Source organism: Aptenodytes patagonicus, chromosome 3 (assembly GCF_965638725.1).
Source record: "Aptenodytes patagonicus chromosome 3, bAptPat1.pri.cur, whole genome shotgun sequence".
Classification (NCBI taxonomy): Eukaryota; Metazoa; Chordata; class Aves; order Sphenisciformes; family Spheniscidae; genus Aptenodytes; species Aptenodytes patagonicus.
Window position 1 is genome coordinate 26,318,721 of NC_134951.1, and position 27,400 is coordinate 26,346,120.

General features: G+C 36.6%; 1 protein-coding gene across 1 annotated transcript in view; it reads right to left on the reverse strand.

Moving 5' to 3' along the window:
- The window catches only part of CSMD1 (CUB and Sushi multiple domains 1), a 1,284,461-nt gene that overhangs the window by 497,133 nt on the left and 759,928 nt on the right, over positions 1 to 27,400 (reverse strand). The window contains exon 6 of the mRNA XM_076332906.1: positions 12,913 to 13,025. Within this exon, the coding sequence (XP_076189021.1) occupies positions 12,913 to 13,025 (113 nt within the window). The remainder of the gene's footprint in view (positions 1 to 12,912; positions 13,026 to 27,400) is intronic.

Below are 27,400 nucleotides of genomic sequence, written 5' to 3' on the forward strand. Positions count from 1 at the left end.
AGAGAGAGTGGAAGAGAGATATGAGCAATTAATTTTTATTTGAAGTTATATTTAAAAATACACTGAAAGAGGCCCTACAGAGTGTTGGCATATTTTGCAGAGTTCAGTAAGAAAGTGAAGTATTTGCAATAACATTAATAGGATTAGTCTTGAAGGGAATTAGCAAATTTATCTCAGTACAGTACAGAATTGATCAATTTCCTTTTGCTTTAGTTTCATTGCTGTGATTTTCTTGAAGTTGACTACTTCTGTTTTGAAACAAAGTATTTTCTTAATTCAGATTGCAGAGTCCAATCAAGTGCCCTGTTTGCTTTGCCCTAGTGCCTCAGTCTTTCTGGGTTCTCTTCCAAAGACACAATTATGGGAGTACTACCATTTTTTGACCCTGGAAGAAATGATCTACAATTCCATGTTTAGCAGCATCAGTATTCTCTCTGGATTCTGCTTATAGATCAAACATTTCTTTCTTATCACTCAAAGTCATGTGGGACCAATAAATAGATCGTTGGCTATCTCTAGGTTTTCTTCTGCTTTGCTATGGCCTGTTGTTCCATAAATTCTTTCTAAAAGTCTAGTATTTATGAGCATAAGAAAAAACAACCATTCTCGATCTTGCCATTCACTTTAGTTTATGAGGGGAATTCTATAATAATTTTTTTGATAAAACAAGGCCCCAGACTCAATAACCTAGGAGGATCCTTGCAAGCTTTGCTTCTCAGCTACCCACTTCTTGACTTTCGCAGAGGCATCACAATTTTCCATAGGATCTCTAGTTTAAACCAACTCACTGCAATAATCCAAACCTCTGCTGTTTCCGTATTCCCTGCCTGAAGAGTACTCTGTCCAATACACTATCCCAGTGTTTCTCTCACTAACAGCTTTCAAAATCTTCCCTACTAATCAGTACTATAACTCCAGAGAGCTTCACAGCAGGCATAGATGTTTCTACTACATGGCTACCTGTAAAAGCTGTAGGTTCATGATCAGTTGGTTTCTTTTTTCCATCAATCCAGCAAAGTGCTGCCTGTCATTATCAGACCTTCCACCTGCTCCCTGTGCTGGAAATCTCTGCATGCAGTACTAGTGAACAAATGGTACAGCTCCAAGACAAATTGATGTCCCAATAGATTTTTACACAAATCTTTCTCATTCTATGTGTATAATCTGACATAGAATCTGAAAGTTTAAAAAGGACAGCCATTTGTTTTCCATTAACCTTCTGCATGTCACTTAGCTGGCCACTTGCCCTGACAGACTGCCTTAGCTCCTTTGTGCTATCAATATATTTATTATTTATCAATATTAAAACAAGTTCAGCAGGCATCAAGTTTTCAATGTCTGCATATATCCTCCACAGTTCTGGAAAATAGTATGAACACAGTTTGCACAATGAATATATACTATCACAGAACACACTGAGTAGTAGTACATAGGGATTGTCTCTAAAAAATAAATTATAAAATGAGATCCACTCAGTTCCTTGTTTGAATGCCACTTCAATTATAGTCTTTCAACTATAGTGTCAAAAGCTGATTTATGGTTCCTCTCCATTAATATCTCCATAGTGCCACTCAGTGGGACGATCAAAATGTTCACCATAAAATCTTATTCTGAAGTCAATATTTGGCCAACTTTTCAGGTTTTGTAGAGAAATGAAATATGTAGTTTGGACTGAAAACATCTCTAAAACACAGCTCTTACACTGGTCATTTGACTGTTATCCATCACACAGCTGAACTTGAATGGACTCTTCTCTTGCATGATAGATAATGAAGAAACTGCAAGTGTGGTAATACTGACATCCCACTATTTGATGTCTCTAATTTCTTCCCATGCGAAAACTGACCATGTGAATGCTTTCAGTTTGTGCCAAATATAAGATAATGAGTCTAATTTATTTTGTGATTGCATGTAGGTTATGCAAGTTTCCTTGAAACCTGTATTTTAATTTGCCTATCTCCATCACTTGTTCATATGTTCTTATTTTAAATTCTTAGGTCCACATTCTGGTGTTCTCTATATATTGCTACTAGCTGGTTTAGAGATTAGTGAAATCTACACTTTCTTCAACATTCTCCAAAAGCATATTTTTGCATTGGAAATTATGAAGTTCACTGAAGATGCATCAGTTTCATTATATCAGAATAGCATAGAAAACAACTGTCTTAGAAGTTGGATAACCTTGGGACAGTGGTGCCTTCGAACAAGGACTGTGGAAGATCTGGCATTGAGTGAGCATAACACGATTCTTGACAAAGAGTAGCTACCAAATATGGGGGAATGTTCCTTGCTTTGGAAGTATTTCAACATGTAATTCAAATGTCAGCTTTTATTTTGCAGGTAATTTGGGGGAAAAAAGTGATGTATAAAAATGTGTACCAAGATGATACAATTCTTTTCAACCACAAATACAGTATTTTGAATAGTTCTAGTGAGGACAACACCATGCCAAAGAAGAGCCAAAGAATGAACAGCTGTTACTAGATCAGCATCTGTTTAGTGATGACATCATAAAGGAGCTATGCCTGAGCTTTCTTAGCAACACAGAAACTTTACTAGACACTCAAGGAAGACGTATTACCTGTAGCAACCTGATTGGAACTAAGTACAGGCTTCCACCTTTAATGAGCTCTTTCTTCTTCTGAAAATGCCCCAGAATCAAGGGTTCATAATAATATGCTCCTATATGATAACTTAGTAGTAAGACTTTTTAATAGAATGCCCTTGTGTTAAGAAAAATCTGTATGTAATCTGAGTCTGTGTCAAATGTCTCACTGTTGGCACTGAGAAATTCTACCTAAACTTTGGACTGAGAGTCTTGAGGACAGAGCTTTATCCCAGGGTCCAATTCTTCTGTACTCTTAGTAAATGTAGTTCTTTTAGATACATAGATTTTCTTTTTGTCACTCTAAGTCAACTTTGGGCTTCACTTTAAATTTTGAGAAAAAGAAATATTTTGTGACACCAAAACAGACAAGATGGCCAATCTCTCTTAAGAATGCGTGTTGCCCTTATGAGATGGCAATTTAACATTAAATCCAAAGATTACTTTTAATGTCAAACACTGAAAAAGAAAAATCTTAAAGGGTCTAAAAATGGGAGGAACAGAGACAATTTTATCTCAAGGATGTGCTGAACTCAATATATATGCCAAATTAATTTGTTTAAAAATTTTAAACAGACATTACTAGAGCAGTTAGCTCTTAGAGGATGTACATGCCACATTCACAAGGAAACAGTCTGAATGTTTTCTCCTGGTCTTTCCTTATCACACGGTATAGAATAATATTAAGCTAATAAAGGATATCTTATAATTTCAATACAGGGACAAAAGTACACTTGCAAAAAAAATCAAAACTTTTTTTCAGAGAAGCTAATTATATATTCAATGTGTGGGAAGATAAGATGTCAAATATTGATTTCATTATTATAGTTTTTATTGGATTAAAATTCTCCTTTTTGATCAAACAACCTAAATTTAGAAATGAGAAAATACAGGCCAATGACCAATGGTATTGAGTATTTTATATTCTCGGGTGCCAATGTAAGATACGTTAAGTGACTCAAGTTTTGAGACAGACTGAAAATCAGACTTGAAAAGGATGGTTTAAGTTCATTTCCAAAAAGGGAGCTGTTCACAATCAACAGTCACATATGAAGCTTAGGCCAAAAGAATCTCACTTTTAATAGAAGAAAGATTTATTCCTTCTTACTTCATAAACATACATTCTCCAAGAACTTATATCATTGTAGACTTGTACAGATTTTACCACATAGCTAAATAAGTGTACGTGAAATGTAAATCAATTATACTAAATAAAAGTTCTGGGAAATAGTTTAATACATTCTTACTTAAATCTAAAAGAGTCAAAATAAAAGACTCTCAAAACAAATGACTTTCCGAAACTATCATGACTGTACTGATAGGATGTGGGGAAATCTGCAATTACAGTATCAAAGTGAGGAAGAAACAAACAATGTGAAAGAACTAAATCAAGGGAAGAAAAAAGATAAATGAACAAGTGTAGTTTATCTACAGCAGCCATGACAGGTATATTAATACAGTTAAGAAAACTTATTTATGCCCCTAAGGTACATCGTATATTTTAACATGACTTAGCTAATTAATTTCCTAGGTGTTCACGATTTTTTTTTTAGAAAACATAGCAGTAGGAAAAAAATAAACACATGAGAAAAAAAGTTAAATGTAGTTTTAGCTGTAGATCCAGTACTAGTTAGTCCGATATCTTAAGATAGCTAAAGTCATGTAAGTGGTCAATGGAAGTTTCAAATAGCACCAGCTCACAATAAAAATGCAGTAACTGGTGAAGATTACTTCCAATGAGAGATTTAAAGAGCTCAACCTCCTTAGTTTATCTAGGAGATTGAGAGGTGACTTGGTGCTTCAAAAAGGGGAATTATAAAGTTAACAAAAGGCTTCTTACTCTGTTGAAGGAAAACATAACACCACTACTGGACACAGAAAGATCAAACCACACTAATACAGTTGAGAAGACAGGACTACATATTTAACAGTGGCCGTGTTAATCACAGAAAGAACAGTCAAGAGAGATGGTGGTTTATCTACTTGTTGATATTTTCATATTAAGACTGGATTACTTTCTTGATAATAAAATTTAACAAAATACAAATCATTGTCTCAGTACTATTTAATGGGAAATTATATTCAGCATCACTTCAAAGATAGAAAATAACAGTTTCTTCTGGCTTTTTGATTTTATCAATTGCTTTTACTAATTTTCTTTTCTAAATTTACTCTAAGTGACAATTATAATTGAAACCCCTTACTAAAAGTACCATGCATCAAGGAAATACCACAAATTCCTTTAACTTATTTCAAACACCATTTCTAAGGTTTTAAGGTTTTAAAGAACTTATATGCAGACTCAGTGAATTACAAAAATTCACTGAAAGAATTATTTTACCTAGTGGTTGATTTTACATTATTTCACTCATGGTTTTCCATTAGTACACATTTATTTCAGTAGCCTCATTATATTCATTGTTTGACTTCAGGATTATCTGTTTGTTAAATCCTGAATTATTCAAGGTAGTCAAACATAGCAGATAGATAACTTCTGGTACATAATGATCAAAATACCTAATACCTCCTTGAACCTTTCTGATAACTTGCCAAAAATAGCATACTTAATTTGAAACACTCTACAACAGAGATCTGATTCTTACTGTAAAAGTGGAACACACCCATTAATCAGGTTTTGCTTTGGAAACTTTCTTATTTTATTCTCTTTCTAGGAATTTTGAAATAAATATTTAGCTTAAGCAGATTAGTTTTAGTTAATATGGAAAAATGCATTGTGATTTTTTTCTCTTAAAAGGAAAGCCAAAGATATTAAAACAACCTTCTTCTATTGTTCTGGAAATAAGTGAAAGCTAAACAAGCATAGTATGCATGCTGTAAATACACAAAAGCAGGGGATTCATTATCAGAACTTTTAAGTCATTCTGAGTATATTGATAAGCTTTGTTGCCGAGAAGTGCTAGGTTTTCATCTCATAGTGAGACTGTTAATGTTACTTCACATCTGGGGAATTTATGCATTTATGAAGCACTGGCATAAGACAAATCATATACTCTGCAACTCCCACTGAATATAGGCAAAAAGTCTTTGTGCATCAGCATAGGTGAGGGCAGAGGGATGAAAAAAAAAAAAGTTCACAGCTGAGTAAATGTAACATCTTTTCCCCTATGGCAATGCCATCACGGAACAGGGCAGAACAAGAACTGAGTCCAGTTATATCCACTGGGAGTGTTGATTTTCATGAGACCAATGTTGCTGATATGGTAGACATGAAGCAGACAAGGCAAAGCATGTCATTGCACTGTAATTTGTTCTAGTGGTTTTCAAGACCATTTAAACTAGGTCTCTTTCTGTCTAGAAACTCTGAAAGTATAAAAAAAAAAATTCCACAGGTTCACTGGGAAATTGAAGCATAACTTTTTTAATTGATGAAATTAACATCAAAAGATCAAAACCAAGTAACAAGGGGGGGGGACCCCAAACCTTTCACTCAATACCCATTCATTTTTAACATTTTAAAATTTTCTTCAACTTTCTACTCTGGCCTGATGAAAGATGAGACAATAAATATGATTCAAGGGGAAATCCAAACACTCACCAGTTAGGTATACCTTTTATACTACATTGTTTTATTTATACACTCAGCTTGCCAAGCATTTTAAAACTATATTTAGTTAATGCATTCAAGCATGTAATTCTAATACACTGCTTTAATTTTTTATGTTAGTGAGCTGGTTTTCTTGACCATGTTAAAAATTGACTTGCTCCCATATTGACTTGCTTTTGAAAAGCCAGTGATGTTGCTAGATGTGTTAGGTTAGGCAATAAAAAGCTCACCTGTGTACACACAAAGGAGCACAGGGAGATGGTGGCAGGTGGGAGAGACAAATACCACCTTGCCACAGCTCCTCCCAGGACCATCACAGGAGCCATCAGCCCATTGCAGGCCCATCTCCACAAGCCTAGAAGAAGCTCAGAGGGTCCTGGGCAAGCAGGGGAACCCAATACCCAATGCAGAGACACAACCTCTACCCCTGCCTTCCCAGGGCTGTCCCAGCTGATCCACAGCCCCAGGAGATGGGGGACATCCCACACCAGGAGCTCTTCAGTTACTTCACAGACTGAGGGCAGTCTCTGCCCAGGGCTACAGGGCTTATTGTGGGGTATGATAAGGTGAAAGAGCACTTTGGGATTGCCCAAAAATTGCTGATTACAGAGTATTTAGGGGAGGAACCAATGTCGGGGATGGATTGAGGTGGTTTAGGGAGGAACAGGTATGCGAAAATATAGTAATAAAGGAATGGAAGGGGCTGGTTGCATATAAACTGGGGCTGGTCATTACGCTTGTGTGACCATGCCCTGTACCTGACTAGCACAGTCTGTTCTGTCTGATTAAACTCAATTTCTAATGCTTTTCCTGGATGAGGGACTCTATTCTCTGTGCACATGTGTGCGGGGCAGTCTGAGTGCAGCAACTGGAGTCAGACCATGAGCTGGAGGGCTGTGTGTCTGTGGTGCAGCACCTCGAGTGAATGTGGGTGTGCAAGTGAGTGTGTGAACAAGCACTCCCAAAGATCCAGTCAGATGAGCTGGTGAGCAGGTGAAGTAGCCTGGGAGCTAGGGGGGGCGGGGGCGGGCGTGTGTGTCTCGGAGGGTGATGCACCTGGAGGACCTGGCTACTGGAGGGGCCAGAAGGTCCCAGCCAACTGCTGGGAAGACCAGCCTGGGGGTTGACCGAGACCCACTTGTGTGTGTGTATCTGTGTGTGCTCACATGTAGGTCTGAGTACCAGCAACTGGAGTGGGGCTGCAGCCTTGGGGGCTTATATACCCAGATGCCAGCAGCTGGGGAGACTGGGATCCAGGGGCAGCTACTGGGAAGACTGAGTGTCTCAGCCCAGCTGCTGGAGGGACCCACATTATCCATGCATTTATTTCCCACTAACAGATCTCCATAGCAGAGAAGAGAGCCAGAGAGGAGAAACAGGATGAGGCCGTTGGTGTTGCCTGTATTCATATGAGTACTGAGTGTGTCTGTCAGTGTTAATCTGTGTGGCAAGATATGAACAGAGTATATACGTGTGCGGTGTATATGTGCGCTCTCTGTGTGTCTGCCTACTGGGAATACAGCACGGTATTCCAGCTTCTGGCTGCATCTGGGGGCATGGGGCTGCTGGGTTCAGCAACTCCCTATTCAACAGTGTGCGCTTCTTCTTTCAGGGGTTCTTCTGTTTGTTTTTTTTTTTCTTGGTTTGGGTTGGCTGTTTTTTTTTTATAACTCACGCAATCTCATGACTAGATATAAAATGAAATAACAATGGGATTGGCTGTATGTTATTGTTATTAAATAATGTTTGGGATTATTTTAAGGTAAATCTGATTAACTTCAACAAATGAAGCAGTTTTCGCTCTGCAGGAGTGGAGTGACTTGTTCAAAACTAGAGCAGAATTTAGAGTCTCAAAAGAGTAAGTAACAATAGGTACTATTTCATTTCCAATTAGTTCGACAATTACTACTTTTTTGAAGCAAAACTAAGAGTCTCAAGATCAAATCTCTCACTTGTAAAGACATGCCAATGTAGAATATGAAAAAATGTCAATTTAATCTGCTTCAATCAGACTTTCAGCTGTCTAAATCTGAGTTAAACCTGCATAGTTCTAGCCTTCATCAATTTATGACTTAAGTTCATTAAGTCTATAATTCATTATTATATGCTTTTTCTACCATAAAAGCAATTAAATTTAGTATTACAAAAATATTTTTCAAAATACAAAAATTTCAAAAGAAGCTTTTATATGAATGAAATAAGAGGTCTGAGGCACATATAAAATAGGCATTCTTTCGCATTTGCCCAAATGATGCAGACTGAGTAGGGCCAGAAGCAGCTGCTATCTGCATGGGAAAGGAAATGTTGAATAACTCTTGCATGGTACATTATGGGGAGAGATCGTTACCTGTAGTGACTTCCAGGACTGAGGAATTCCAGTCCTCCTTAATCTAATTCCCAGTGAAACCACAAGAGATGTGTGAGATCAAAACAAATAGATTGATATTAAAAATACTAAACATATACTTCTGCATCGGGGTTGCATGGCAAGGTTTTGGTAGCTGAGGGTTACAGGGGTGGCTTCTGTGAGAAACTGCTAGAAGCTTCCCCTATGTCTGATAGAGCCAGTGCCAGCTGGCTCCAAGATGAACCTGTCGCTGAGCCAATCAGTGACGGTGGTAGTGCCTCTGTGATAACATATTTAAGAAGGGGGGGGGGAGGGGAACTGCTGTGCAACAGCAGCCAGGAGAGAGGATTGAGAATATGTGAGAGAAACAGCTATGTAGACACCAAGGTCAGTGAAGAAGATGCTGGAGCAGAGACTCCCCTGCAGCCCATGGTAAAGACCATGGTGAGGCAGGCTGTCCCCCTGCAGCCTGTGGAGGTCCACGGTGGAGCAGATATCCACCTGCAGCCCATGAAGGACCCCATGCCAATACAGGTGGATGCACCCAAAGGAGGCTGTGACCCCGTGGGGAAACCCATGCTGGAGCAGGCTCCTGGCAGGACCTGTGGACTCATGGAGAGAGGAGCCATGCTGAAGCAGGTTCGCTGGCAGGACTTGTGACCCCGTGGGGGACCCATCCTGGAGCAGTCTGTTCCTGAAGGACTGAACCCCATGAAAGGGACCTACGTTGGAGCAGTTCATGAAGAACTGCAGCCTGTGGGAAGAACCCACGTTGGAGAAGTTCATGGAGGACTGTCTCCCATGGGAGGTACCCCACGCTGGAGCAGGGGAAGAGTGTGAGGAGGAAGGAGTGTCAGAGACAATCTGTGATGAACTGACCGCAACCCCCATTCCCCGTCCCCCTACGCTGCTGTGGGGGAGGAGGTAGAGAATTTGGGAGTGAAGTTGAGCCTGGGAAGAAAGGAGGGGTGGGTGGAAGGTGTTTTGAGATTTGGGTTTATTTTCCATTATCCTACTCTGATTTGATTAGTAATAAATTAAATTAATTTCCCTGAGTTGAGTCTGTTTTACCCATGATGGTAACTGATGAGTGATCTCTCCCTGTCCTTATCTCAACCCACGAGCCGTTCGTTATATTTTCTCTCCCCTGTCCACCTGAGGAGGGGGAGTGATAGAGCAGCTTTGGTGGGCACCTGGCATCCAGCCAGCGTCAACCCACCACAGTCCTTATGATGCAATTTGCAAATGCACAAGCTACCACTTTCTGAGGAATATCTTTTTGTAATTTTGTTTTGTCAATAACATTTATACCAGACAGCAATTGAAAAAAATCTATGTGCTCTAAGGACTATAGAATACAATAGCTTACTATCTGGCAAGGTGTAATAGGCTGCCTTCATTTAATATCTAAGGTCTGCAATCAAAATTACTGACTTCCCTATTTTCCCAAAACAATGGAGGCTATTATTCTTGTTTACCACATGCACACACACAAAAAAAAAATCACTTTAGGAATGAACTAAGCAAACAATCACAAAAAGACAACACAGGCTGATTTAAGGGACTGTTCCTTCTAAGCAAGAAGTAAAAGAAGAAAGCAGTCTAAGTAATGTAGGAAAGCAGAGTCCTGAATGCCCTGAGGATGTTGCCTAAGATCTAGGAACCCTGGGAAAACAGAAGAAGAATCAAAAAGATTCTTGGGTTTTGGTCAGACTGGTAATGGGTACTTGTCTATTAGTAAAGTGAGTGTTTAATGATTACTTCAGAAAGTCTGTGGATTTACTTTAACTGTCTCAAAGATAGGATAGTTCAACTACATATCAATCCCAACTATATGTGGGCATTCTGGAATAGTTGGTTTAAACTATTTGGAAGAGTTACCCATAAAGAAAATGTTTCTCAGAGGTCTCAGAGTCATATAGGCTATACTACAGGATTTGCCAGGAGGACAAATATAAGAATTACACCTGGATACAATCAGACATTAGAGGCATCCTATCATTGCTAGGGTTTTCCACCAGAAAACAAGGTCACGTTTTTCACAGGATTTTTTACTTTTTTTTCATGATAGGCTCAAATAATTATTTTACTTGAGAAAAGCACCTAAGATGGAAATATCTGTCAAAATTGTTGAATTTTAGCAGAAATAAGCTTCTGAAAACAAAAACTTAAGGGAGAGGCTGAGAGAGGTGGGGTATTTTAGCCTGGAGAAGAGAAGGCTTGGGGAGGGGATCTTGTTGGTGTGTATTAATACCTGATGAAATGAGAGTGTGTAAAGAAGATGGAGCCAGATTCTTCACGGTGTTATCCATTGACAAGACATGAAGCAATAAGCACAAATTGAAACACAGGAAATTCCACTTAAAAATAAGTGAAAGCTTTTTTACTGTGAGGGTAAACACTGGCACAGCTTGCCCAGAGAGTTTGTGGAGTCTCCAGTCTTGGAGTTATTCAAAACCCATCTGGACATAGTCCTGGGCAGCTTGCTCTAGGTGACCCTTCTTTGAGGAGGGCACTGGACTAGATGAGCTCTAGAGGTCCCTTCCAGCCTCTGCTGTTCTGTGAGCTGTGGTACTAGTAGGCTTCTCTAGCTATAAATATCATTGTTACTTCTTAAAATAAAATACCAAATTATTGTTTAGTTCTCAAATACACATGTAATAGAAAGAATTACTAAAGTTAATAATAAGCAATTATTATTACTAATAAAAAGGAATTAATGAAGCTGTTAGGTTAACCAGATTTTGATATCACTCTGAATTTTCATCTTATGTGTGTTGAAAGACTGTCTCTTAGTTTATAATATTTATATCACTAACATAGAAATTTATTTAATTGCTATCGACAAGATAAGATAAGATATAAACTGTTAAGATATATAGCTGTGGCTCATGTAATTCAGTTATGTTTGTATTTAATACAGTACATGGTATAAACCTGCATTTTAAAGGATGATTTAAGTTAAGAAAGGAAATTTCCATAATTGTAAGAATCTGAATTGTAATAAGATACTTCCACTTATTCACAAGCAGTATTCTATATCAGTGAAGTTTACCCTTACACTCAATATCTGACATATTATGCAGAGCAACACATATACATTTGAAATAATCATCTCCCCAGATATTTCTCTAAAGCTTTAATTCCATGGTAAGTATTTGGCTAGAGATAAGATGTATTGAAAAAGAACTAGAAAGTAGTTTTCAATGTTGGTTATTCTATTCCAAACTTTCCTTTGTTATTCTGTTGATTCTTAGTTTTCTGGTGCATCAGCAAGATGAACCCCATTGTTTTGTGATCTCCATTTAATAGGCTTAAGACACAGAAATAACATAAGCAGTTCATTTAAATTCATAGTCACCAATAGTGGTATTATATATGCATTTTCAGTAAAATTTGTAAAAACAAGTTATAAGTGCAAACGATCACAGAATACATACTCGTGTTGAGTTGCCAAAATAAAATGGAATTTCACAATTTCTTTTTTTACTAAAATTATCAAAAACTTTTTAAAGAGAAAAGAACTATGTATGTTCAGTGCTTTTATATGCATTACATGTGTATGTCATAGTCACCGGAAACATGGAGTTGTTGCAGTGTATTTGTCATTTCTAAAGTGATACCGGCCCTACAGTTTCAGGAAAAAAGGAAGGTCTAAACTCATAAATGATTTGATGGTGTGTGGGGTAAAATGGTTGAAACAGCTTATGTAAGCACAGAATTTAAAAGCACAGATAAATTAAGAATCTCTTCTATTTTCAATATAACTACAGTGTCTTTGATCTTGAGTAATGATTTATGAAGTATAAAAATCAATAAAGATTCCATTCTAAAAAATTACATTTTAATGAGTATCGTGGTGAACATAAGCAGCAATTGACAGCAACACTGACATCCTCTTGTCTTGTTTTAAAGTTGTATACGTAAATCTATGCAGGAGCCTGAAATATGATTTGTGCTATGCTAGGGATGCGTTAAATTTCCAAATGATGAACATAGCTTCTGGATAAGAGTTAGATTTTGAGTAATGAAGGAAGACAATGTTTAGATAAGGGCATGCCTTTGTGTGGAATTGACTTTCTGCAAGTTGCATTCCAGGCATGTTTTTAAAACAAAGATCAGACTGAACGCAAAGCAATTAATTATAGAGAAAGTGAGCAAGCAAACACATACTTAGCACAAGCTGCAATGTGAAGCACAGAAACTTTTTCCAAAAGTAAATCTCTAGAGATGCCTGATCACACAAGGATAACAGCTACTCAGTGTAAGAGCAGTAGTAATATGAGTCAGCTCTTTACTATGTCCCTGATATTTAAACACAAGTTTCTACCACCACCACTTTAGCAATGCTTAAAGGTAAAGGACTTTTTCGCTGCACTTTTATACATTTCCTACCTTGGAACTGAGCATTAAATCCCTTTCGTCGGTGATTGCTGTCAGATGTAAAATGGAGTCGTAACCAGTTCTTACTGCTGATAACAGGAGAAGGTAGATTCATACCAGTCAACCTGGAAAAAGAAAAAAAGAATCTAATGTAAATAGTTGAAAAATTCATGTGTACAGTACTTAAGAGAAGAAAAATAGCCAAATATATTGTTGTACTGTTTACAATGGATTTGACAACAGTGATTCACTGTCATCTAATCTCAATTTATTACTAGTTTAGTAACTATTATCCTGGGATCCTGGAGAAATGTTTTCTTTTCCATTACCTCTAGCCATTTTATGGTCAAAACTTGTATATCCAAACTACTTTTTTGTGAATTAAAGAAGAAAAGCAATCTTGTGCGCACACACGTGTGCACACATGTCTATGTATGCATGCGTGTGTCAAATCATTCAGCAAAAAATAAGCAAATTCAATTATGACAAAATTTCATCATCTGACTCCCTGCTGTGTCAGTTACCTCACAGGAAACCAAATCTCAGGTGTTAAGAAAGGATAAATAAGAGTTATGGGCACTAGTTAATGTTAAGCTTGGGTGATAAATTATTGGTACATAACTATCTTGCTAGAACTGGTTTTGTGTGTTTTAACTCCTATATATATTTAATAAAAAAGATATGTTTAAACACAACCGAATGCAGGCTAACTAGCTTGCATAGCTATGGATATCGTGAAGAAAGACTGCACACAAAGAATTTGTCCCATATAGGCAACAAGCCCTTGGGCCTCATTGGGTCATACCATAGTCTGTCATTGCACCACATCATTTGTTAATATGAACACGCTCAAGTAGTTACCACAGAGTACCTGATATGCTGTAAATTCATGTCTTAGCTTACCAGGTGGCTTTTTTTTGTATGACCATACTCCAAGTTTCAGATTTAGACTTTTTTTTTTCTTTCTAAATAACTCCGGAGAACTACAAGAAATGTAGTTTCTCCCTTTCAAAAATGTTGATTATCTGAAAAAACCCTCAAACTTATCAACATCAGAAATTCTCAGCTAAGGGATAACTTGTGTGACGTTATGTTTGCCAATACTAGAGTAGACATAATACATGTTATCAGAGCTGAAAAAAACCCAAAAACTGAAATAAGGTTTTGTCTCTCTGAGATGAATCAATGTAGTGATATAGATGCCTTTTTCACTGCAACATACAGAGTTTCATTGAATATCCTAGATTACTAGGAAACCCTAGTTTCAAAATGTTGGGAGTGGCATTTAATAGTTCTTACAGGTGTTGGTCAAAACATTCAACCCTGTACACGTTTCTACATCTCACCCAAATGGACTTCTATACTTTGCATACTCTTCCATACACTCTTTAGACCATTTTAGAGCATAGCGTATTTTAAAAACTCCTTAGATCAGGCACTCTAAATGTTTCTATGAACTGGCATTTGCTATCTCAAGCTACTTAGAATTTGGGTGTACCTACAGAAACTACTGTGATATAATTAAAAGGAAAAGAAAAAATAAAACCATATGTGGAATACCAAAAATATATAATTTGCTAGTATCTCTTAGCTATTGACACAATATATGCTAAATCTAAAAGTTTTTGCTATATGTAGGCTGCAGTTCATATCACTGAACTGATAACTCATTTGTCCAAATACACACACTTATCTCCTACAAATAGTGCTTTGGGGATTGGTTTTCTTTTTTAAATGAAATATACATGTAGTAACATTCTATCTGGTATATCCAGAGCTCTGGATTTCAAAGTTTGCAAAACTCCTGGCTGAAATATTAAATTGTTATATGAATTAACTTATATATTAATAAAAGAATAAAAGAACATTATAAAAGCACATTCAAAGCAGATCTTTCATTAGCTACATTTCTAATAAACAGCTATTTCCCAGACACACAATACACACAAATATTTTCAGATCTATGTGAACTCTACAAGGTACAGCTAAATAGTCTCAAATCTTCCCATTATCCTAAGAAAGATAATGATAATATGAACATGACACTCAGAGAGTATTTTAAGCAACCTATTTTATCAGAGTTTTAATTTAGCTGTATGATTTCTATGCTACTGTGTACTAGACAGGAATATGTTTTTTACCAGCAATGCTGTTTGTGTTTTAACTGACGAAAATGAGAAAGTGAAATATGACTTAGTGGCTAATTTAGTTGCAAGGCTGGTTTGGGAAGCAAGCTTGTAACCAGTGTATGACACGTTTTTTTCTGTAAAGCATTCAAAACCTCTTCACTGTAGTACACAAATTCAGAAATGGCAACAAATTCTGAATGAGGGGCTAGACTGCAATCCTGTGGCCCACATGTGTACATCAAAGAGGGTGACCCTACAGAAAGTACTTCACTCTGTGGCATTCATCATGTGCAGGTGGGACTTCCCATGGGCAACATCAGAGTTTCCAGTAATGGCAGATCTAAAAGTTTGTGGATACAGTGTGAAATTGCTCTTTACATGTTAACTGACTATTTAACTGGAATTTCTGAAGGGCAGGAAACCAAGTTCTGTGTGAAAAAGAGAGGTGGACATGGTTACTGCTGAAAGTGGCAGATGACCGCCTGAATTGGTACAGAAGGGAGATCTCTAACTCACACAAAAGCCGAAGGTAGTACGAAAAACTGATTTGTTTCCTTCTTACTTATTTCTAGTTGTTATTTATCAGGAAATAGGACTCGAATATAATATCTCCATCACACAGCAAATGTCAAAATGTAACAAAAGGTTTAATAACATTACATATGTGCTCCTTGGAGAAAAGGAAAAAGCCAGTACTGTCAAGGAAATTTCATTTCCAGTCCCACAAAGCTGAATATTATATCCGATGGAAAAGATATAAAATCTGGAGGAGAGGTCCTTAAAACACATGGTCATTCATTTTTCTGGTATACAAAATGCAACTCCATGGCCCGGGGAAGGGCTTTTAAGTCATCTATTTGAGTTCACCTGTAGAGAGGCTGGACATCACTGTTCAACTAATAAATAACAGAATCCCAGTCCCACAAAGAACAAGAGTGCTTCTTCTGAGGCTGCAGAAAGAGGAGGAATATTTCATTTAAGCTTTACCAATTGAGAGGTGCATCATGTACCACAATTTCTGACTAAGTGCCCATATGCTGGCATTAGAGCAGTGTACTTCCTCTGACTCAGTGCAGCCTTTACTGTTATAGGTTAACTTTTGATATTAATTGAGTATTCATGGAAAACAAGCAGTTTGGTTATGTCCGTACTAGTAAATTGAACAGTGGCACTTGACACCAATTCCTGCTTGAGAGTCTACACTATTAAAGGTTACAACAACAACAAATCACAGAATCATAGAATCACAGAATGGTTTGGATTGGAAGGGACCTTTAAAGATCATCCAGTCCAACCCACCTGCCATGGGCAGGGACATCTTTCACTAGATCAGGTTGCTCAAAGCCCTGTCCAACCTGACCTTGAACACTTCCAGTGATGGGGTATCCACAACTTCTTTGGGCAACCTGTTCCAGTGTCTCAATGCCCTCATCATGAAGCTCATCTGCCCATGACTGACCGGTGCTCCCTTGATCTTTCCTGGGCACAGTGTAGGCATTAGTCTAAACTACATGGTCCCAATAGGCATTGTGAATGTGACCACCTCTTCTGAGGTGTTCAAGAAACACTAATAGGTAGGACTTAGTCATGCCATTAGGTTGCTCTGAAAGCAAAGATGCAACTAAAGCAAAGTTGTCTCTACTTCAAGTGGGCACACACAGTATTCATTCTTGTTGCATATGAACAGAAATAGAGTAATTTTAGCTCAGATTAGGTATTAACTCTAAAATCAGATGAAGACTTGGAACTCCTTTATATCAGAGAGAAATTACTCAGATGAGGTAAAGAAAGAACCACATTTCTTAATATCAAAGTTCTCTTTAGAAGTTTTCATGCTTTGATCTTTACTGAGGATTTCTCCAATGTTGTCTAAAAAGAATATTGGAAGTCTTTCTCACTTCTTTTTTAACTGAAGACATTTATTGTTTGGGGAGTAATACAAAAGAAATCAAATTCTTCAGTTATGTTTGAGTTCTGCCTCTTCTCTGAAAAGGGTAATGTTTTCTGAAACTGGTTTTAAGGCCTAGCATGTGATAGCCTGACTTGGATAGAAGTAGTGATATCTAATCTAATTTACATTAATCAAGTTTTTCATATACACACACATACACATATATATATAATGTTATATAATCAGCCAGTCAAAAGAGGTGATTATCCTGCTATATTCAGCATTGGTTCGGCCTCACCTGGAGTACTGTGTGCAGTTCTGGGCCCCACAATTTAAGAAGGATGTGAAGGTCCTTGAATGTGTCCAGAGGAGGGCAGCAAAGCTGGAAGGAATGTCCTATGAGGAGCAGCTAAGGACTTTGGGCTTGTCTAGCGTGGAGAAAAGGAGGCTGAGGGGCAACCTCATTGCTCTCTACAGCTTCCTGAGGAGGGAAGTGGAGAGGGAGATGCAGAGCTCTTCACCCTGATATCCAGTGACAGGACATGTGGGAATGGTTCAAAGCTGCACCAGGGAGGTTTAACTGGACATTAGGAAGAATTTATTTACTGACAGGGTGGTCAGACACTGGAACAGGCTTCCTAGAGAGGTGGTCGATGCCCTAAGCCTGCCAGTGTTTAAGAGGCATTTGGACAATGTCCTTAACAACATGCTTTAACTTTTGGTCAGCCCCGAAGTGGTCAGGCAGTTGGACTAGATGATTGTTGTAGGTCCCTTCCAACTGAAATAGTCTATTCTATTCTATTCTATTCTATTCTATTCTATTCTATTCTATTCTATTCTAATTATTTGGGCATTTTCTGGAAATACTTGGTCTGATTTGCAGAAGTGTTGAGTTTTCATCTCTACTACTGATGTCAGCTGGGCCCTTAGCTTCTAACATCAGGGGGTCAAAATTGGTTGTCACTTGGACAAGTGACAGGTTTGAATGCTCTATGCCAAACAGTATTTGAGGCCGTGCACTGAACGGGAATTAAAGAAAACATAAAATAGCTGTTCATCCACTGAGTATCAATCATTCAATGACCCTGTTAAAGAGCAATCCCATGGGAAAAAAACAAACAAACAGAACATAATTTTTCAAATAACATCATATAATGATGCATTTACCTGAGGGCTCAGGATGAAGATTGCACAGGAACCTCAAATCTCTCATTTCTGCGTATTAGATGTTGCACTGTGCTCTATGGGACAAGGCAGACTTCCAGGCAATTCCTGTGCGTGCTGCCTGTTACAGCATCATAAAGAACTAAAGGGCCAGGTTTTGAAAGTTTTATAGTTATATTCGTATCATTCTACACCTCTGCTGATAAACACTGCTTCTCACAAGAAATAATGGGAAATAATTAAACCATCTCAGCTACTCTCCTAGATCTGAAGGCAGTCTGGCTGTAGCAGGATCAGAGATAGCAGAGGAGGGTCTCTTACTGTTGATTATTGTGAGGAGTAAATAACATTTTTCATGTTCTAGTACTTCAAGTGATGTTTTAATTTTGATTCTTATTCCATAATTTCCTCACACAGACACTAATCTACTGTGTACACAAGTAATAAGGCATTCTGTTTTCATATAATCTTGATGGAGTAATGTTTTCCTTATGTGTAGTATATCAGATATAGAAGCATAATGCCTTTTGAAGTCTCTATTGCATTATCAAGAGATTGTGATAGGTTTTATTAAAATTGTTATGAACAGGTTTGTCACTAAAATATTTTTTCTCTAGCTAAAATTTTCCAGTAGTTAAAATCTTGTTTGACTCAAATTCAGGTATAGCAACACTACTTTATATTTAATTAAGAGAAGTAGAGATGAAGGACAGTTTTGGTTTTGGTTGTGGATTTGCTAAGAAAAGAAAGTATTTAATATTTTTGTCTGAACAATAAACCAAAACCTTTTTCCTTTATAGGTTCTTGACATTGTTTTGACTATAACAAAAAGATAATCTACATTTATCATAGAAAACTATTGATACTTCATTTTCATGAAATTGAAAATGCAGGAAAGAATTAAAATATATGAAATCTGTGGGGTTTGGAATTTTTTTTTTGTCAACTCACTTAATTTAGCTATTTTTCCCATTTTGTATTCACCCAAATATCTATATGTGTTTGAATTAACATTATTCATTCCAAAATATAGTAAAATAATAAATAAAATTAATCGAATGAAGTATAAAGAAAATAAAATGAGATTTAAAAATACAAGCTGTATAAGGACTAGTTCAGACTAAAAAAAATACATGGAAGCCTTCCAACAAAACTCATTATGCATTAGTTTTGAATACTTCTGCTATTTCTATATTCATCTAACCACAAAAGAATTTCTATTTTTAATTTATTTTTTTTTTTTAATTTTTGAAATATTGTAAAACATTTACTGAGTTTCTATAAGAGGTCTCTGGGTTAGGAGCTGAAGAGAAAAAACTGTACCCTAATTTTCAATTTGGAACCAACTTCCATTTTGAAATCCTCTCAGCTAAAATATTTATATGAGCATCCATGCAGATACGTGTCAAAATGAGAACTTCCAAGGATCATCCCTTGCTACGTGACAAAATAAGAGGAAGTAGTTTACAAAGTGTCATGGTTGCAGCAAATACATGAAGACAATGTGTGTGCGTATATATATATTCTCTATATATGTATTATATATTCTGTATGTATGTATAGAAATACCTATATATGGCATAGATATATTAAAAAAGGATGTTAGAGGTCTATTACCTCAAACTTATTGTAACACCAGGATAGCCAAGACTGTATCTGGTATCAACCAAGAGCAAGTAATGAGTTGCATTTGTCCCATGTTTGTAAATGTATAGCTTTATAAGCTGCGTTAGAGGGCACATGTGACATTGAAACATACATACTGTGGCAGTTTCACACAGACAAGATGCTCTAATAAGTGGCTGCTGCCTAAAAGAAGTGTGACATTCTCTTCTGTTCTTCCTCTTCCTGCATTTACTACTCCTTCCTCAATCCTTTGCTTCTGTATTGCCCCTCCTCATGTGTATCAACTTTGATTCTTGCTGGAATTTCTGTGATCTGATTTAATTCATTAAAATGGCAGAAAATTATCCTCTTCCCCCCCCCCCCCCCTCCAGCTGGGACGTCTGTGTGCCATTTTGGTGAACTGCTCATGGCAAAGAGAGACAAGACTCAGAGCTGGCATGAATTCAGCGTCAGAAGCACAGGAAAGTAAAGTCAAATGGAGATTCACTGCATGTTGTGGAGCTGGAGCTGCAGGTCACCACTGGGGCAAGGAAGAACTTACAGCTAAATATAAGTTAGGAGACAACTCAACAAAATATAAGAGCAGACAGCTGGTCTAACAAGACTATTTGCATTACTAATGAAGTGAAACAATACTTATTTTGCTAGATAAGAGAGGCCAGACTATCTCCTAGATAAGAACTAAATATAAAAGTTTCACAGAAAAAGTTTAAATTGTCTCCTCTTCATATTGAAGACTATAACAGCTAACATAATCTACCAGGAAAGGGTTCAGAAGTGGGGAGAGGGAGGGAGAAGGGGAGGGTGAGATGTTTCTCATTTTCTCATTTAAAGTAATTAGATCAAGCATGATTTTTCTCTCCCTTCTTCACCTGTTACCATAACCATGTGTAAATGGTTGTTTATTCTGGATGCCGTGAATAAGTACTTTCATTTGCATTTTACCTTAATATTGCTTGGGATAAGAATGAATTCGAATGAGTGGATGTTTTTGGGTGAGCTCTTTTTCACCCTAATGCTATAAAGACATAGGAGCAGCTTAGCAAGTCTTACAATATGCCTAGATACTCTCCTGAGAATTTTTCAGGATAACAGGGTAATGTCCCTGGGAAGCTGAATGAGACTGACAGAGCTGCTTTCAGGTGAGTCAGGAAAACTGGTGACTAAGAGTAATCCAGAAGGCTCTTGCTGTACAGCAAAAAATTGACAAACACCTTAAGTCCTGAGGGACCACAAGGAGTTTGCCAAGGAATTTTATATTAAAATATTTTTTGTCGGTCTGGGCCTAAGAAAATAACTTGAATGAAACCAAAATTGATCAGTATAAAAAGGATGGGAGAAAGGAAAACAAACATAGATGAGTAAGGGAATAAAAGTCCAAGAAGAAAGTCTTAACAAGAGATTGTAAATTTCAATGATTCAGAGCCTTTTAATTGAGTAGTCTAAGAATTCTACATTTTTATTTGCTCAGTTTTCCTACATATTTAAAGTAGAAAGCTGTTGTGGTTTAACCTCAGTCGGCAACTGAGCACCACACAGCCGCTCACTCACTCCCCCCACCCCTGGTGGGATGGGGGAGAGAATCGGAAGAGCAAAAGTGAGAAAACTTGTGGACTGAGATAAAAACAGTTTAATAATTGAAATAGAATAAAATCCTAATAATAAGAATAAAAATATACAAAGCAAGTGATGCACAATGCAATTGCTCACCACCCACTGACCAATGCCCAGCCAGTCCCCGAGCAGCAGGCCCCCTGGCCAGCTTTCCCCAGTTTGTGTACTGAGCATGACATCACATGGTATGGAATGTTTCTTTGGCCAGTTTGGCTGTGCCCCCTCCCAGCTTCTTGGGCACCTCCAGCCTTCTCAGTCGGTAGAGCATGGGAAGCTGAAAAGTCCTTGACTAGTGTCAGCACTACTTCGCAACAACTAAAACATCGGTGTGTTATCAACATTGTTCTCATCCTAAATCCAAAACACAGCACTGTACCAGCTACTAGGAAGGAAATTAACTCTGTCCCAGCCAAAACCAGGAGAAAAATTTAAACATTAATAGATGAAAGCATGCTGTGAAAATTCCTTTTGAAAATGAAATAACCAAACATTAAACAAAAGACTCCGTTCCATAATCATGCTGTATGGAGCCACTGTGAAGTTATTACATTCATTAAGCTCATTACTAACTTCATTGTATTACAAACAAACATTGCTCGGTAAACATTTTGGATATATGTTTCATATGGAATGATTAAAAAGAGAAAAGTAAGACGAGTACTTTGCCTGTGATAACGAATTTTGAAACTTTTATTAAGTTATTATAGAACATTTTTGAAGTCTGGTAAAATGTTACTCATTGCCTTCTCATGGCACTCATTAACTGTTACATTGTAACATGCTGATAACTGTTTTATTTAAAACTAAATTATTATAATTTAATATAAAATGATTTCATGTTATGTTTTTTCCATTAAACAAATAAAGTTTTAAGTGATAAGGCCATAATCAGATAGCTTAAAATGGCAATTTAAGCAGAAATTCGATATATTTTCCAAAAATGATTTAAATTATACCCTCCCAAGATATAGCTTAAGTTTCTCATGTTGTCTGAGCAGAAGTTTACATGCATGCTCAGAAGCACTTTGGCCTGGTGAAATAAGGAGAAAAATATGGGCTTCATCTTACCTAATTTCAGCTGTTGGCATTGCAGTGGTCTGCATCTGGGCTAGTCTCCCTGTATAGTCAATGGAGAGGAATAAGTATTTTGGGAGTACGTATCATCTGAGGTATTTCAGACTTCCACATTAGTTTGAGATGAATCTCACCTTAGAAATGCAAGAGCTAGGGTGACCAGATCAGTAACTATCAACACCTGAGCATCATCCAAGGCATTTAAATACTATTACAATTCAGCTCATGGGACATGACATAACTCAGAACTTTATTGTCCAAAGGCAACCCTCTTTGCATTTTCTCTCTAATTATTCTAATTTTGTGCACAAAAGTCTTCAGCCTCTTTTGTGTATTTGGTTGTACCTCACACTGGACATTATACTTGCACATACTTTGTGTTTGGCTGAAGGTTAAAGACAAAGGCAAGATTTTTTTTATTTTTTTAAGTGGTGTTTGGAAAAGAGCTTTTTTAAGAACATCTTGGTTTATTGATTCAACAGTGTTAGCAAATATTTTTCTTGATTATTGCTCTGATATTTGACAAACATCGTAGGGACAATATTCCATGGCACTCTGGATAGAATATTCTTCCTCTGGAAGATTATTACTGTTCTCAAGCTGATGAATAAAAGAACAATAATTCCTTATACATCTAGGTTTTTTCTGATGAACGGTTTTCATTGTCCAGCAAAAGTGGAACATTAAGTTCTAGGACACAGCAATCCATTAGATTTTATTGTTCAATACAGTGATATTCAACCCAGGCCCTGAGTACTGCAAGCCACTCTTCCATAGCTTTCAAGGAGTTCTTCTGTCCAGAGCCAGGGAAGATAAGTGTAGGGTCCTAAAGTTAATATGGCAGCTGAAAGGAAATGAAAATTTAAAACAAGCTCACAATTGAGCAAATATAAAACTAAATTGCAGGGGTTTTTGTTGCTACCAATATATAGTAATTGAGCACTTCAGAAATAAAATTCTGCTTTAAAAATTCTTCCCTAGTTGAGTGTAATTATTAATAGCTGTAACGATAAAATATAGATCTTACAGCATGCATAGTATTTTGTTTAGGAACATTGCAGCTACAGTGTTTTTACTGCCGTTATCCAGATGGGCATTTTTGCTAACATTCTGAAAAATGTAAATTTTTTACTGTGTTCATATTAATCCCTTAACAAATTCTCTTGTGTCCCATATAGGGAAATTTTAATTTCTTCAATAAAATTTAGAAATTGCTCATCTAAAAAGTAGTTGCCAATTATTCTTTTTTCTTTGACTTTCAGTTATTATGAGTTCTTAGTATAGGATTAAGATGTAACAAGATACATTCAAAAAAGATGTATTAATCAATGTTCAGTAACCATCAATCTTATTATGAAATATTTATTATTTGCCACTGCAATTGTCACTTTTCATGCACACGCTAATCTCCCAGAATTGTTTATTTTTAGTCACAACAGCTAAGGAAAATACAAACATGCAGAGATACTTTTTTGTATTTTCAGACATAACTGTTGTGAAAAACTTATTTAAATGATATAAAAATAATATATATTGTGGGAATTTTTAAGTATGTCAGGTACCTACTACACTTCTGTGCTGAAAGAGTTTATTCTCTAATACTCTATAATGTCTTTTCATTTGTAATTGTTACTGTAAGATTTTCAAAATAAGCTAAAATGAATATACAAATATAATGAATTGAAAAATGTTTTTCCATTCAGTGCAAGTAATTTAATTACTTCAGTAACTGTTCTCCATTATGAATTTTATATTGGCTGAGTAGTTCCTTCTTCTTGAATGAAAGATTTTAGGTGTCCCATTTGGCTTTGTTATAAAATAACTAATGGAAAACAGAAATCAAGGGAAAAAAACTAATTAAAAAAAGTCATTGGAAGGAATACTTAATATTTTTTTTTTTCTTCTTAGCTTTTCATTTACAGAAGTCACATTGTCTCTTCTAACTAAGGAAAAAACCCAACAGTTTTCTGTATTTAAAAGCTCAGTCCATATACGGGTATGTTTAACAACAGTCTCTAAAGGATGAATGTAAGAATATTTTTAAGAGCTCTTCTAGACTGTGCCCTTCCGCAGTGACTATGGGGAATGAGTTTAGGATCAATCTATCTGACATGTTTGCTAATAAAAAATAAGAAAAATCTCATTATTGTTTCTCTATCTTCTTTTATGAACCTCTATTATGGATCTCTCAGACCATAAATCAATGAAATCCTGTTATCTTACAATAGAGTTACACAATATCTGGTAAAAGAACATAACTCATTGATTCCTGGCTGCAGACTGGGGGAGCAGGAGGTGCTAATAGACAGCATTTCAGGTCTTTCAAGGATACAACTGTATAGAGTTTAACTTATTTTCTAAAAAAAATGTACATTTCCTCTTAAAAACTTTATAAAACTGCATTTCTGTTTCATAATAATATCTCACAAAACATATGTATTTTCTAAACACCTGTCTTAGAACTATGGAGTTTACTAAGATTCCATAAAAAAAAAACCCAAAAAAACAAAAAAACCTCATCTAATCAAAATAGAAGATAAAATTACCAAGATAAGGAAATTTCATAAATATTATTCAATCTCTATGTATATACTAAGATAGATTAACTGAACTGTGCAGTCACATTTTATAATACTCTAATGTAATACATCTAGCATGTTTTTGTCCATCAGTGAAGTATTATGTTTTGGTTATATAACATGCACTTTCATTTTCCCTTAAATACGTTTACATTTCCTAGAGCTTACAAACAATAAGTGACAGGTCTAACAATTAAATATCTTTATGGCAGAGTATGAAAAGAGTTCATTATTAAAAAGACCCTACATCTAACAGTCACAGATAGCCCAAGGTATGGGAGTCCATCTGACTTTGTACCTCCTTGGATCTGAAGAGCCTGTCTCAGAGATGTCTCCTGGAAACTAGACATATGCTAGGTTTCAACATTTCATTTCATGTGCCTAAATTATAAATCTGAATAAAGTAATCTGAAGCCAGCTCTAAGGTCTTACCTACAGCTGACAGTAGAAAAAAAACTTCAGGAGTCTTTGTCCTTTCAGAATTCAGTGTACTTTACTGAGAATTGGTATATAAAAGACAATGGAGTAAACAGTAGCAACTAACTTTATGCATAACTGTCTAGAGCTTATAAAAGGGACAACTGGAATCCTCCTCAACCTACAGCTCTTGAACAATTTCCAAAGGCTACAGGATGTCTTGCTCACCAGGAAGGGATGCCACGGGAGTGAACAGAAAAATGGGGTACTATACAACCAAAATGCAAGAATCATGTCCCATATGGAAAGCAGAAAAGAGATATCTTTGACCTGTGTCCAAAATATATTAAGTCAGCAAGGTTGAAAGATCAGAATGATTTCAGTTGTTTCCTAGGTTGCTTATACATCTGTCTTCAAATATTGGATAAAAAACCAGAAACAAATATATCGGCAAATTTGAAACAGAAATCTTTCTATTGCTCACTATCCCCGATACTTGCAGTAACTTTTTATGAGGGCTGCTGTGACATATTCCTTTCTACACCATTTCAAGCCAACTTCTTTGACAGTATGTTCTCCCACAGAATCATACTGCCATAATATTTAAGGAAGTACTAGTCTATTGCTTCATCATAGCAAGATGCCTCAGGAGTTTAATTCCTGTTACCTTTTTCCTATAAAACATGTACTGATACTAGACACTTATCATCTACTATATCATAAGAACGTCAATCTAAAATAATTTCCTGAATAACCTAGTCCTTACCTATTTTGGGGAAGATTGTATACACATACATGGATGTATTTATAAAATTCTACCATCTTGACTCATTTTGACAGCACAGGAAGAAATCCTTTCCAGTCTAAAAGAAGGCAGCAGCTTGCCTAGTGCTCACAGAAATTATAAAGCCATAAAACCCCAGCTGTGCTCAGTGATCCTCTGACACCTCTAGCCTGAATCAGGTCTGTCAGGTTTGTGCTACAGATATGTGCATGCACATCCACTTTTCTAAATGAAAAATAGAGGTATTATATTTAAAAAATGACTTTATCCCTCTTCTCCAGGAGTAACACAATCCCATGACTAACCAATCATAGTGCAAGAGCCTGACCGACAGCTGTGAACAAGTACCATGCTCAATAGGATCGGTCTACAGAACAGCATTAGTCTCAGTCATCACATCACTCAACAGTCTTGTTGGAAACAATCTTTTTAAATTACATTATCCCTTATTTTTGTATTATATACTATCCCATGCTGCCAAGACCTACTGAGTAAGGGGGCTATTTGTATGCTCTGCATGTGATTTCTCTATCTCTGTGTTTCTGCACATGAGTATATTCCTATCCCCCTCCTATTTGCATTCAGCAGCCCACATCATAACCCGTGTGGTTCACTCCTTCCAGTCTAGGTTGATACATATATCCCACAGTACGAATCCAATTTTTACCAAAATACTATCACTGCTTATGACACTGTTAAAAGGAGTTCATTCATATTACCTAATATTACCATATATAACCATATCACCACCTCTCCTGGATTTAGCAGTGCCTTGACGACAAGCACCTTTCATGTCAAGTTGCTGTCAAGACTATCCAGAAGACCTCTCATGATCTAAGGAGGACTTAGACAAAAACTTTGGGAGAAAAGGTACTGTAACTGACTACCAACTGATTCAGAACTGATTGAGGGGTTTGCATTACTTAAACAAAAAAAGATCAATCTCGAAATCAATATTCAACTCCCCAGTTTTCCCTGACATGTGTAAAACACATTAGACATCATACTGTAACATTATATAACATTTGTCATATTTTTTTTTTTTAGTATTAAATATGTCATTCCAAAATTTTGACAATTTTTATTTTGTCCTCATTCTTGTGGAAGTAAAGTTCAATGAGAATGAGAAAGTCTGAGCTAGTTTGACGAGTACAAGGAATGCTCATATTGCCACAGTCAAGCTATTTATTTTTTATTCTGATTTATCAGTCCTTTATAATTA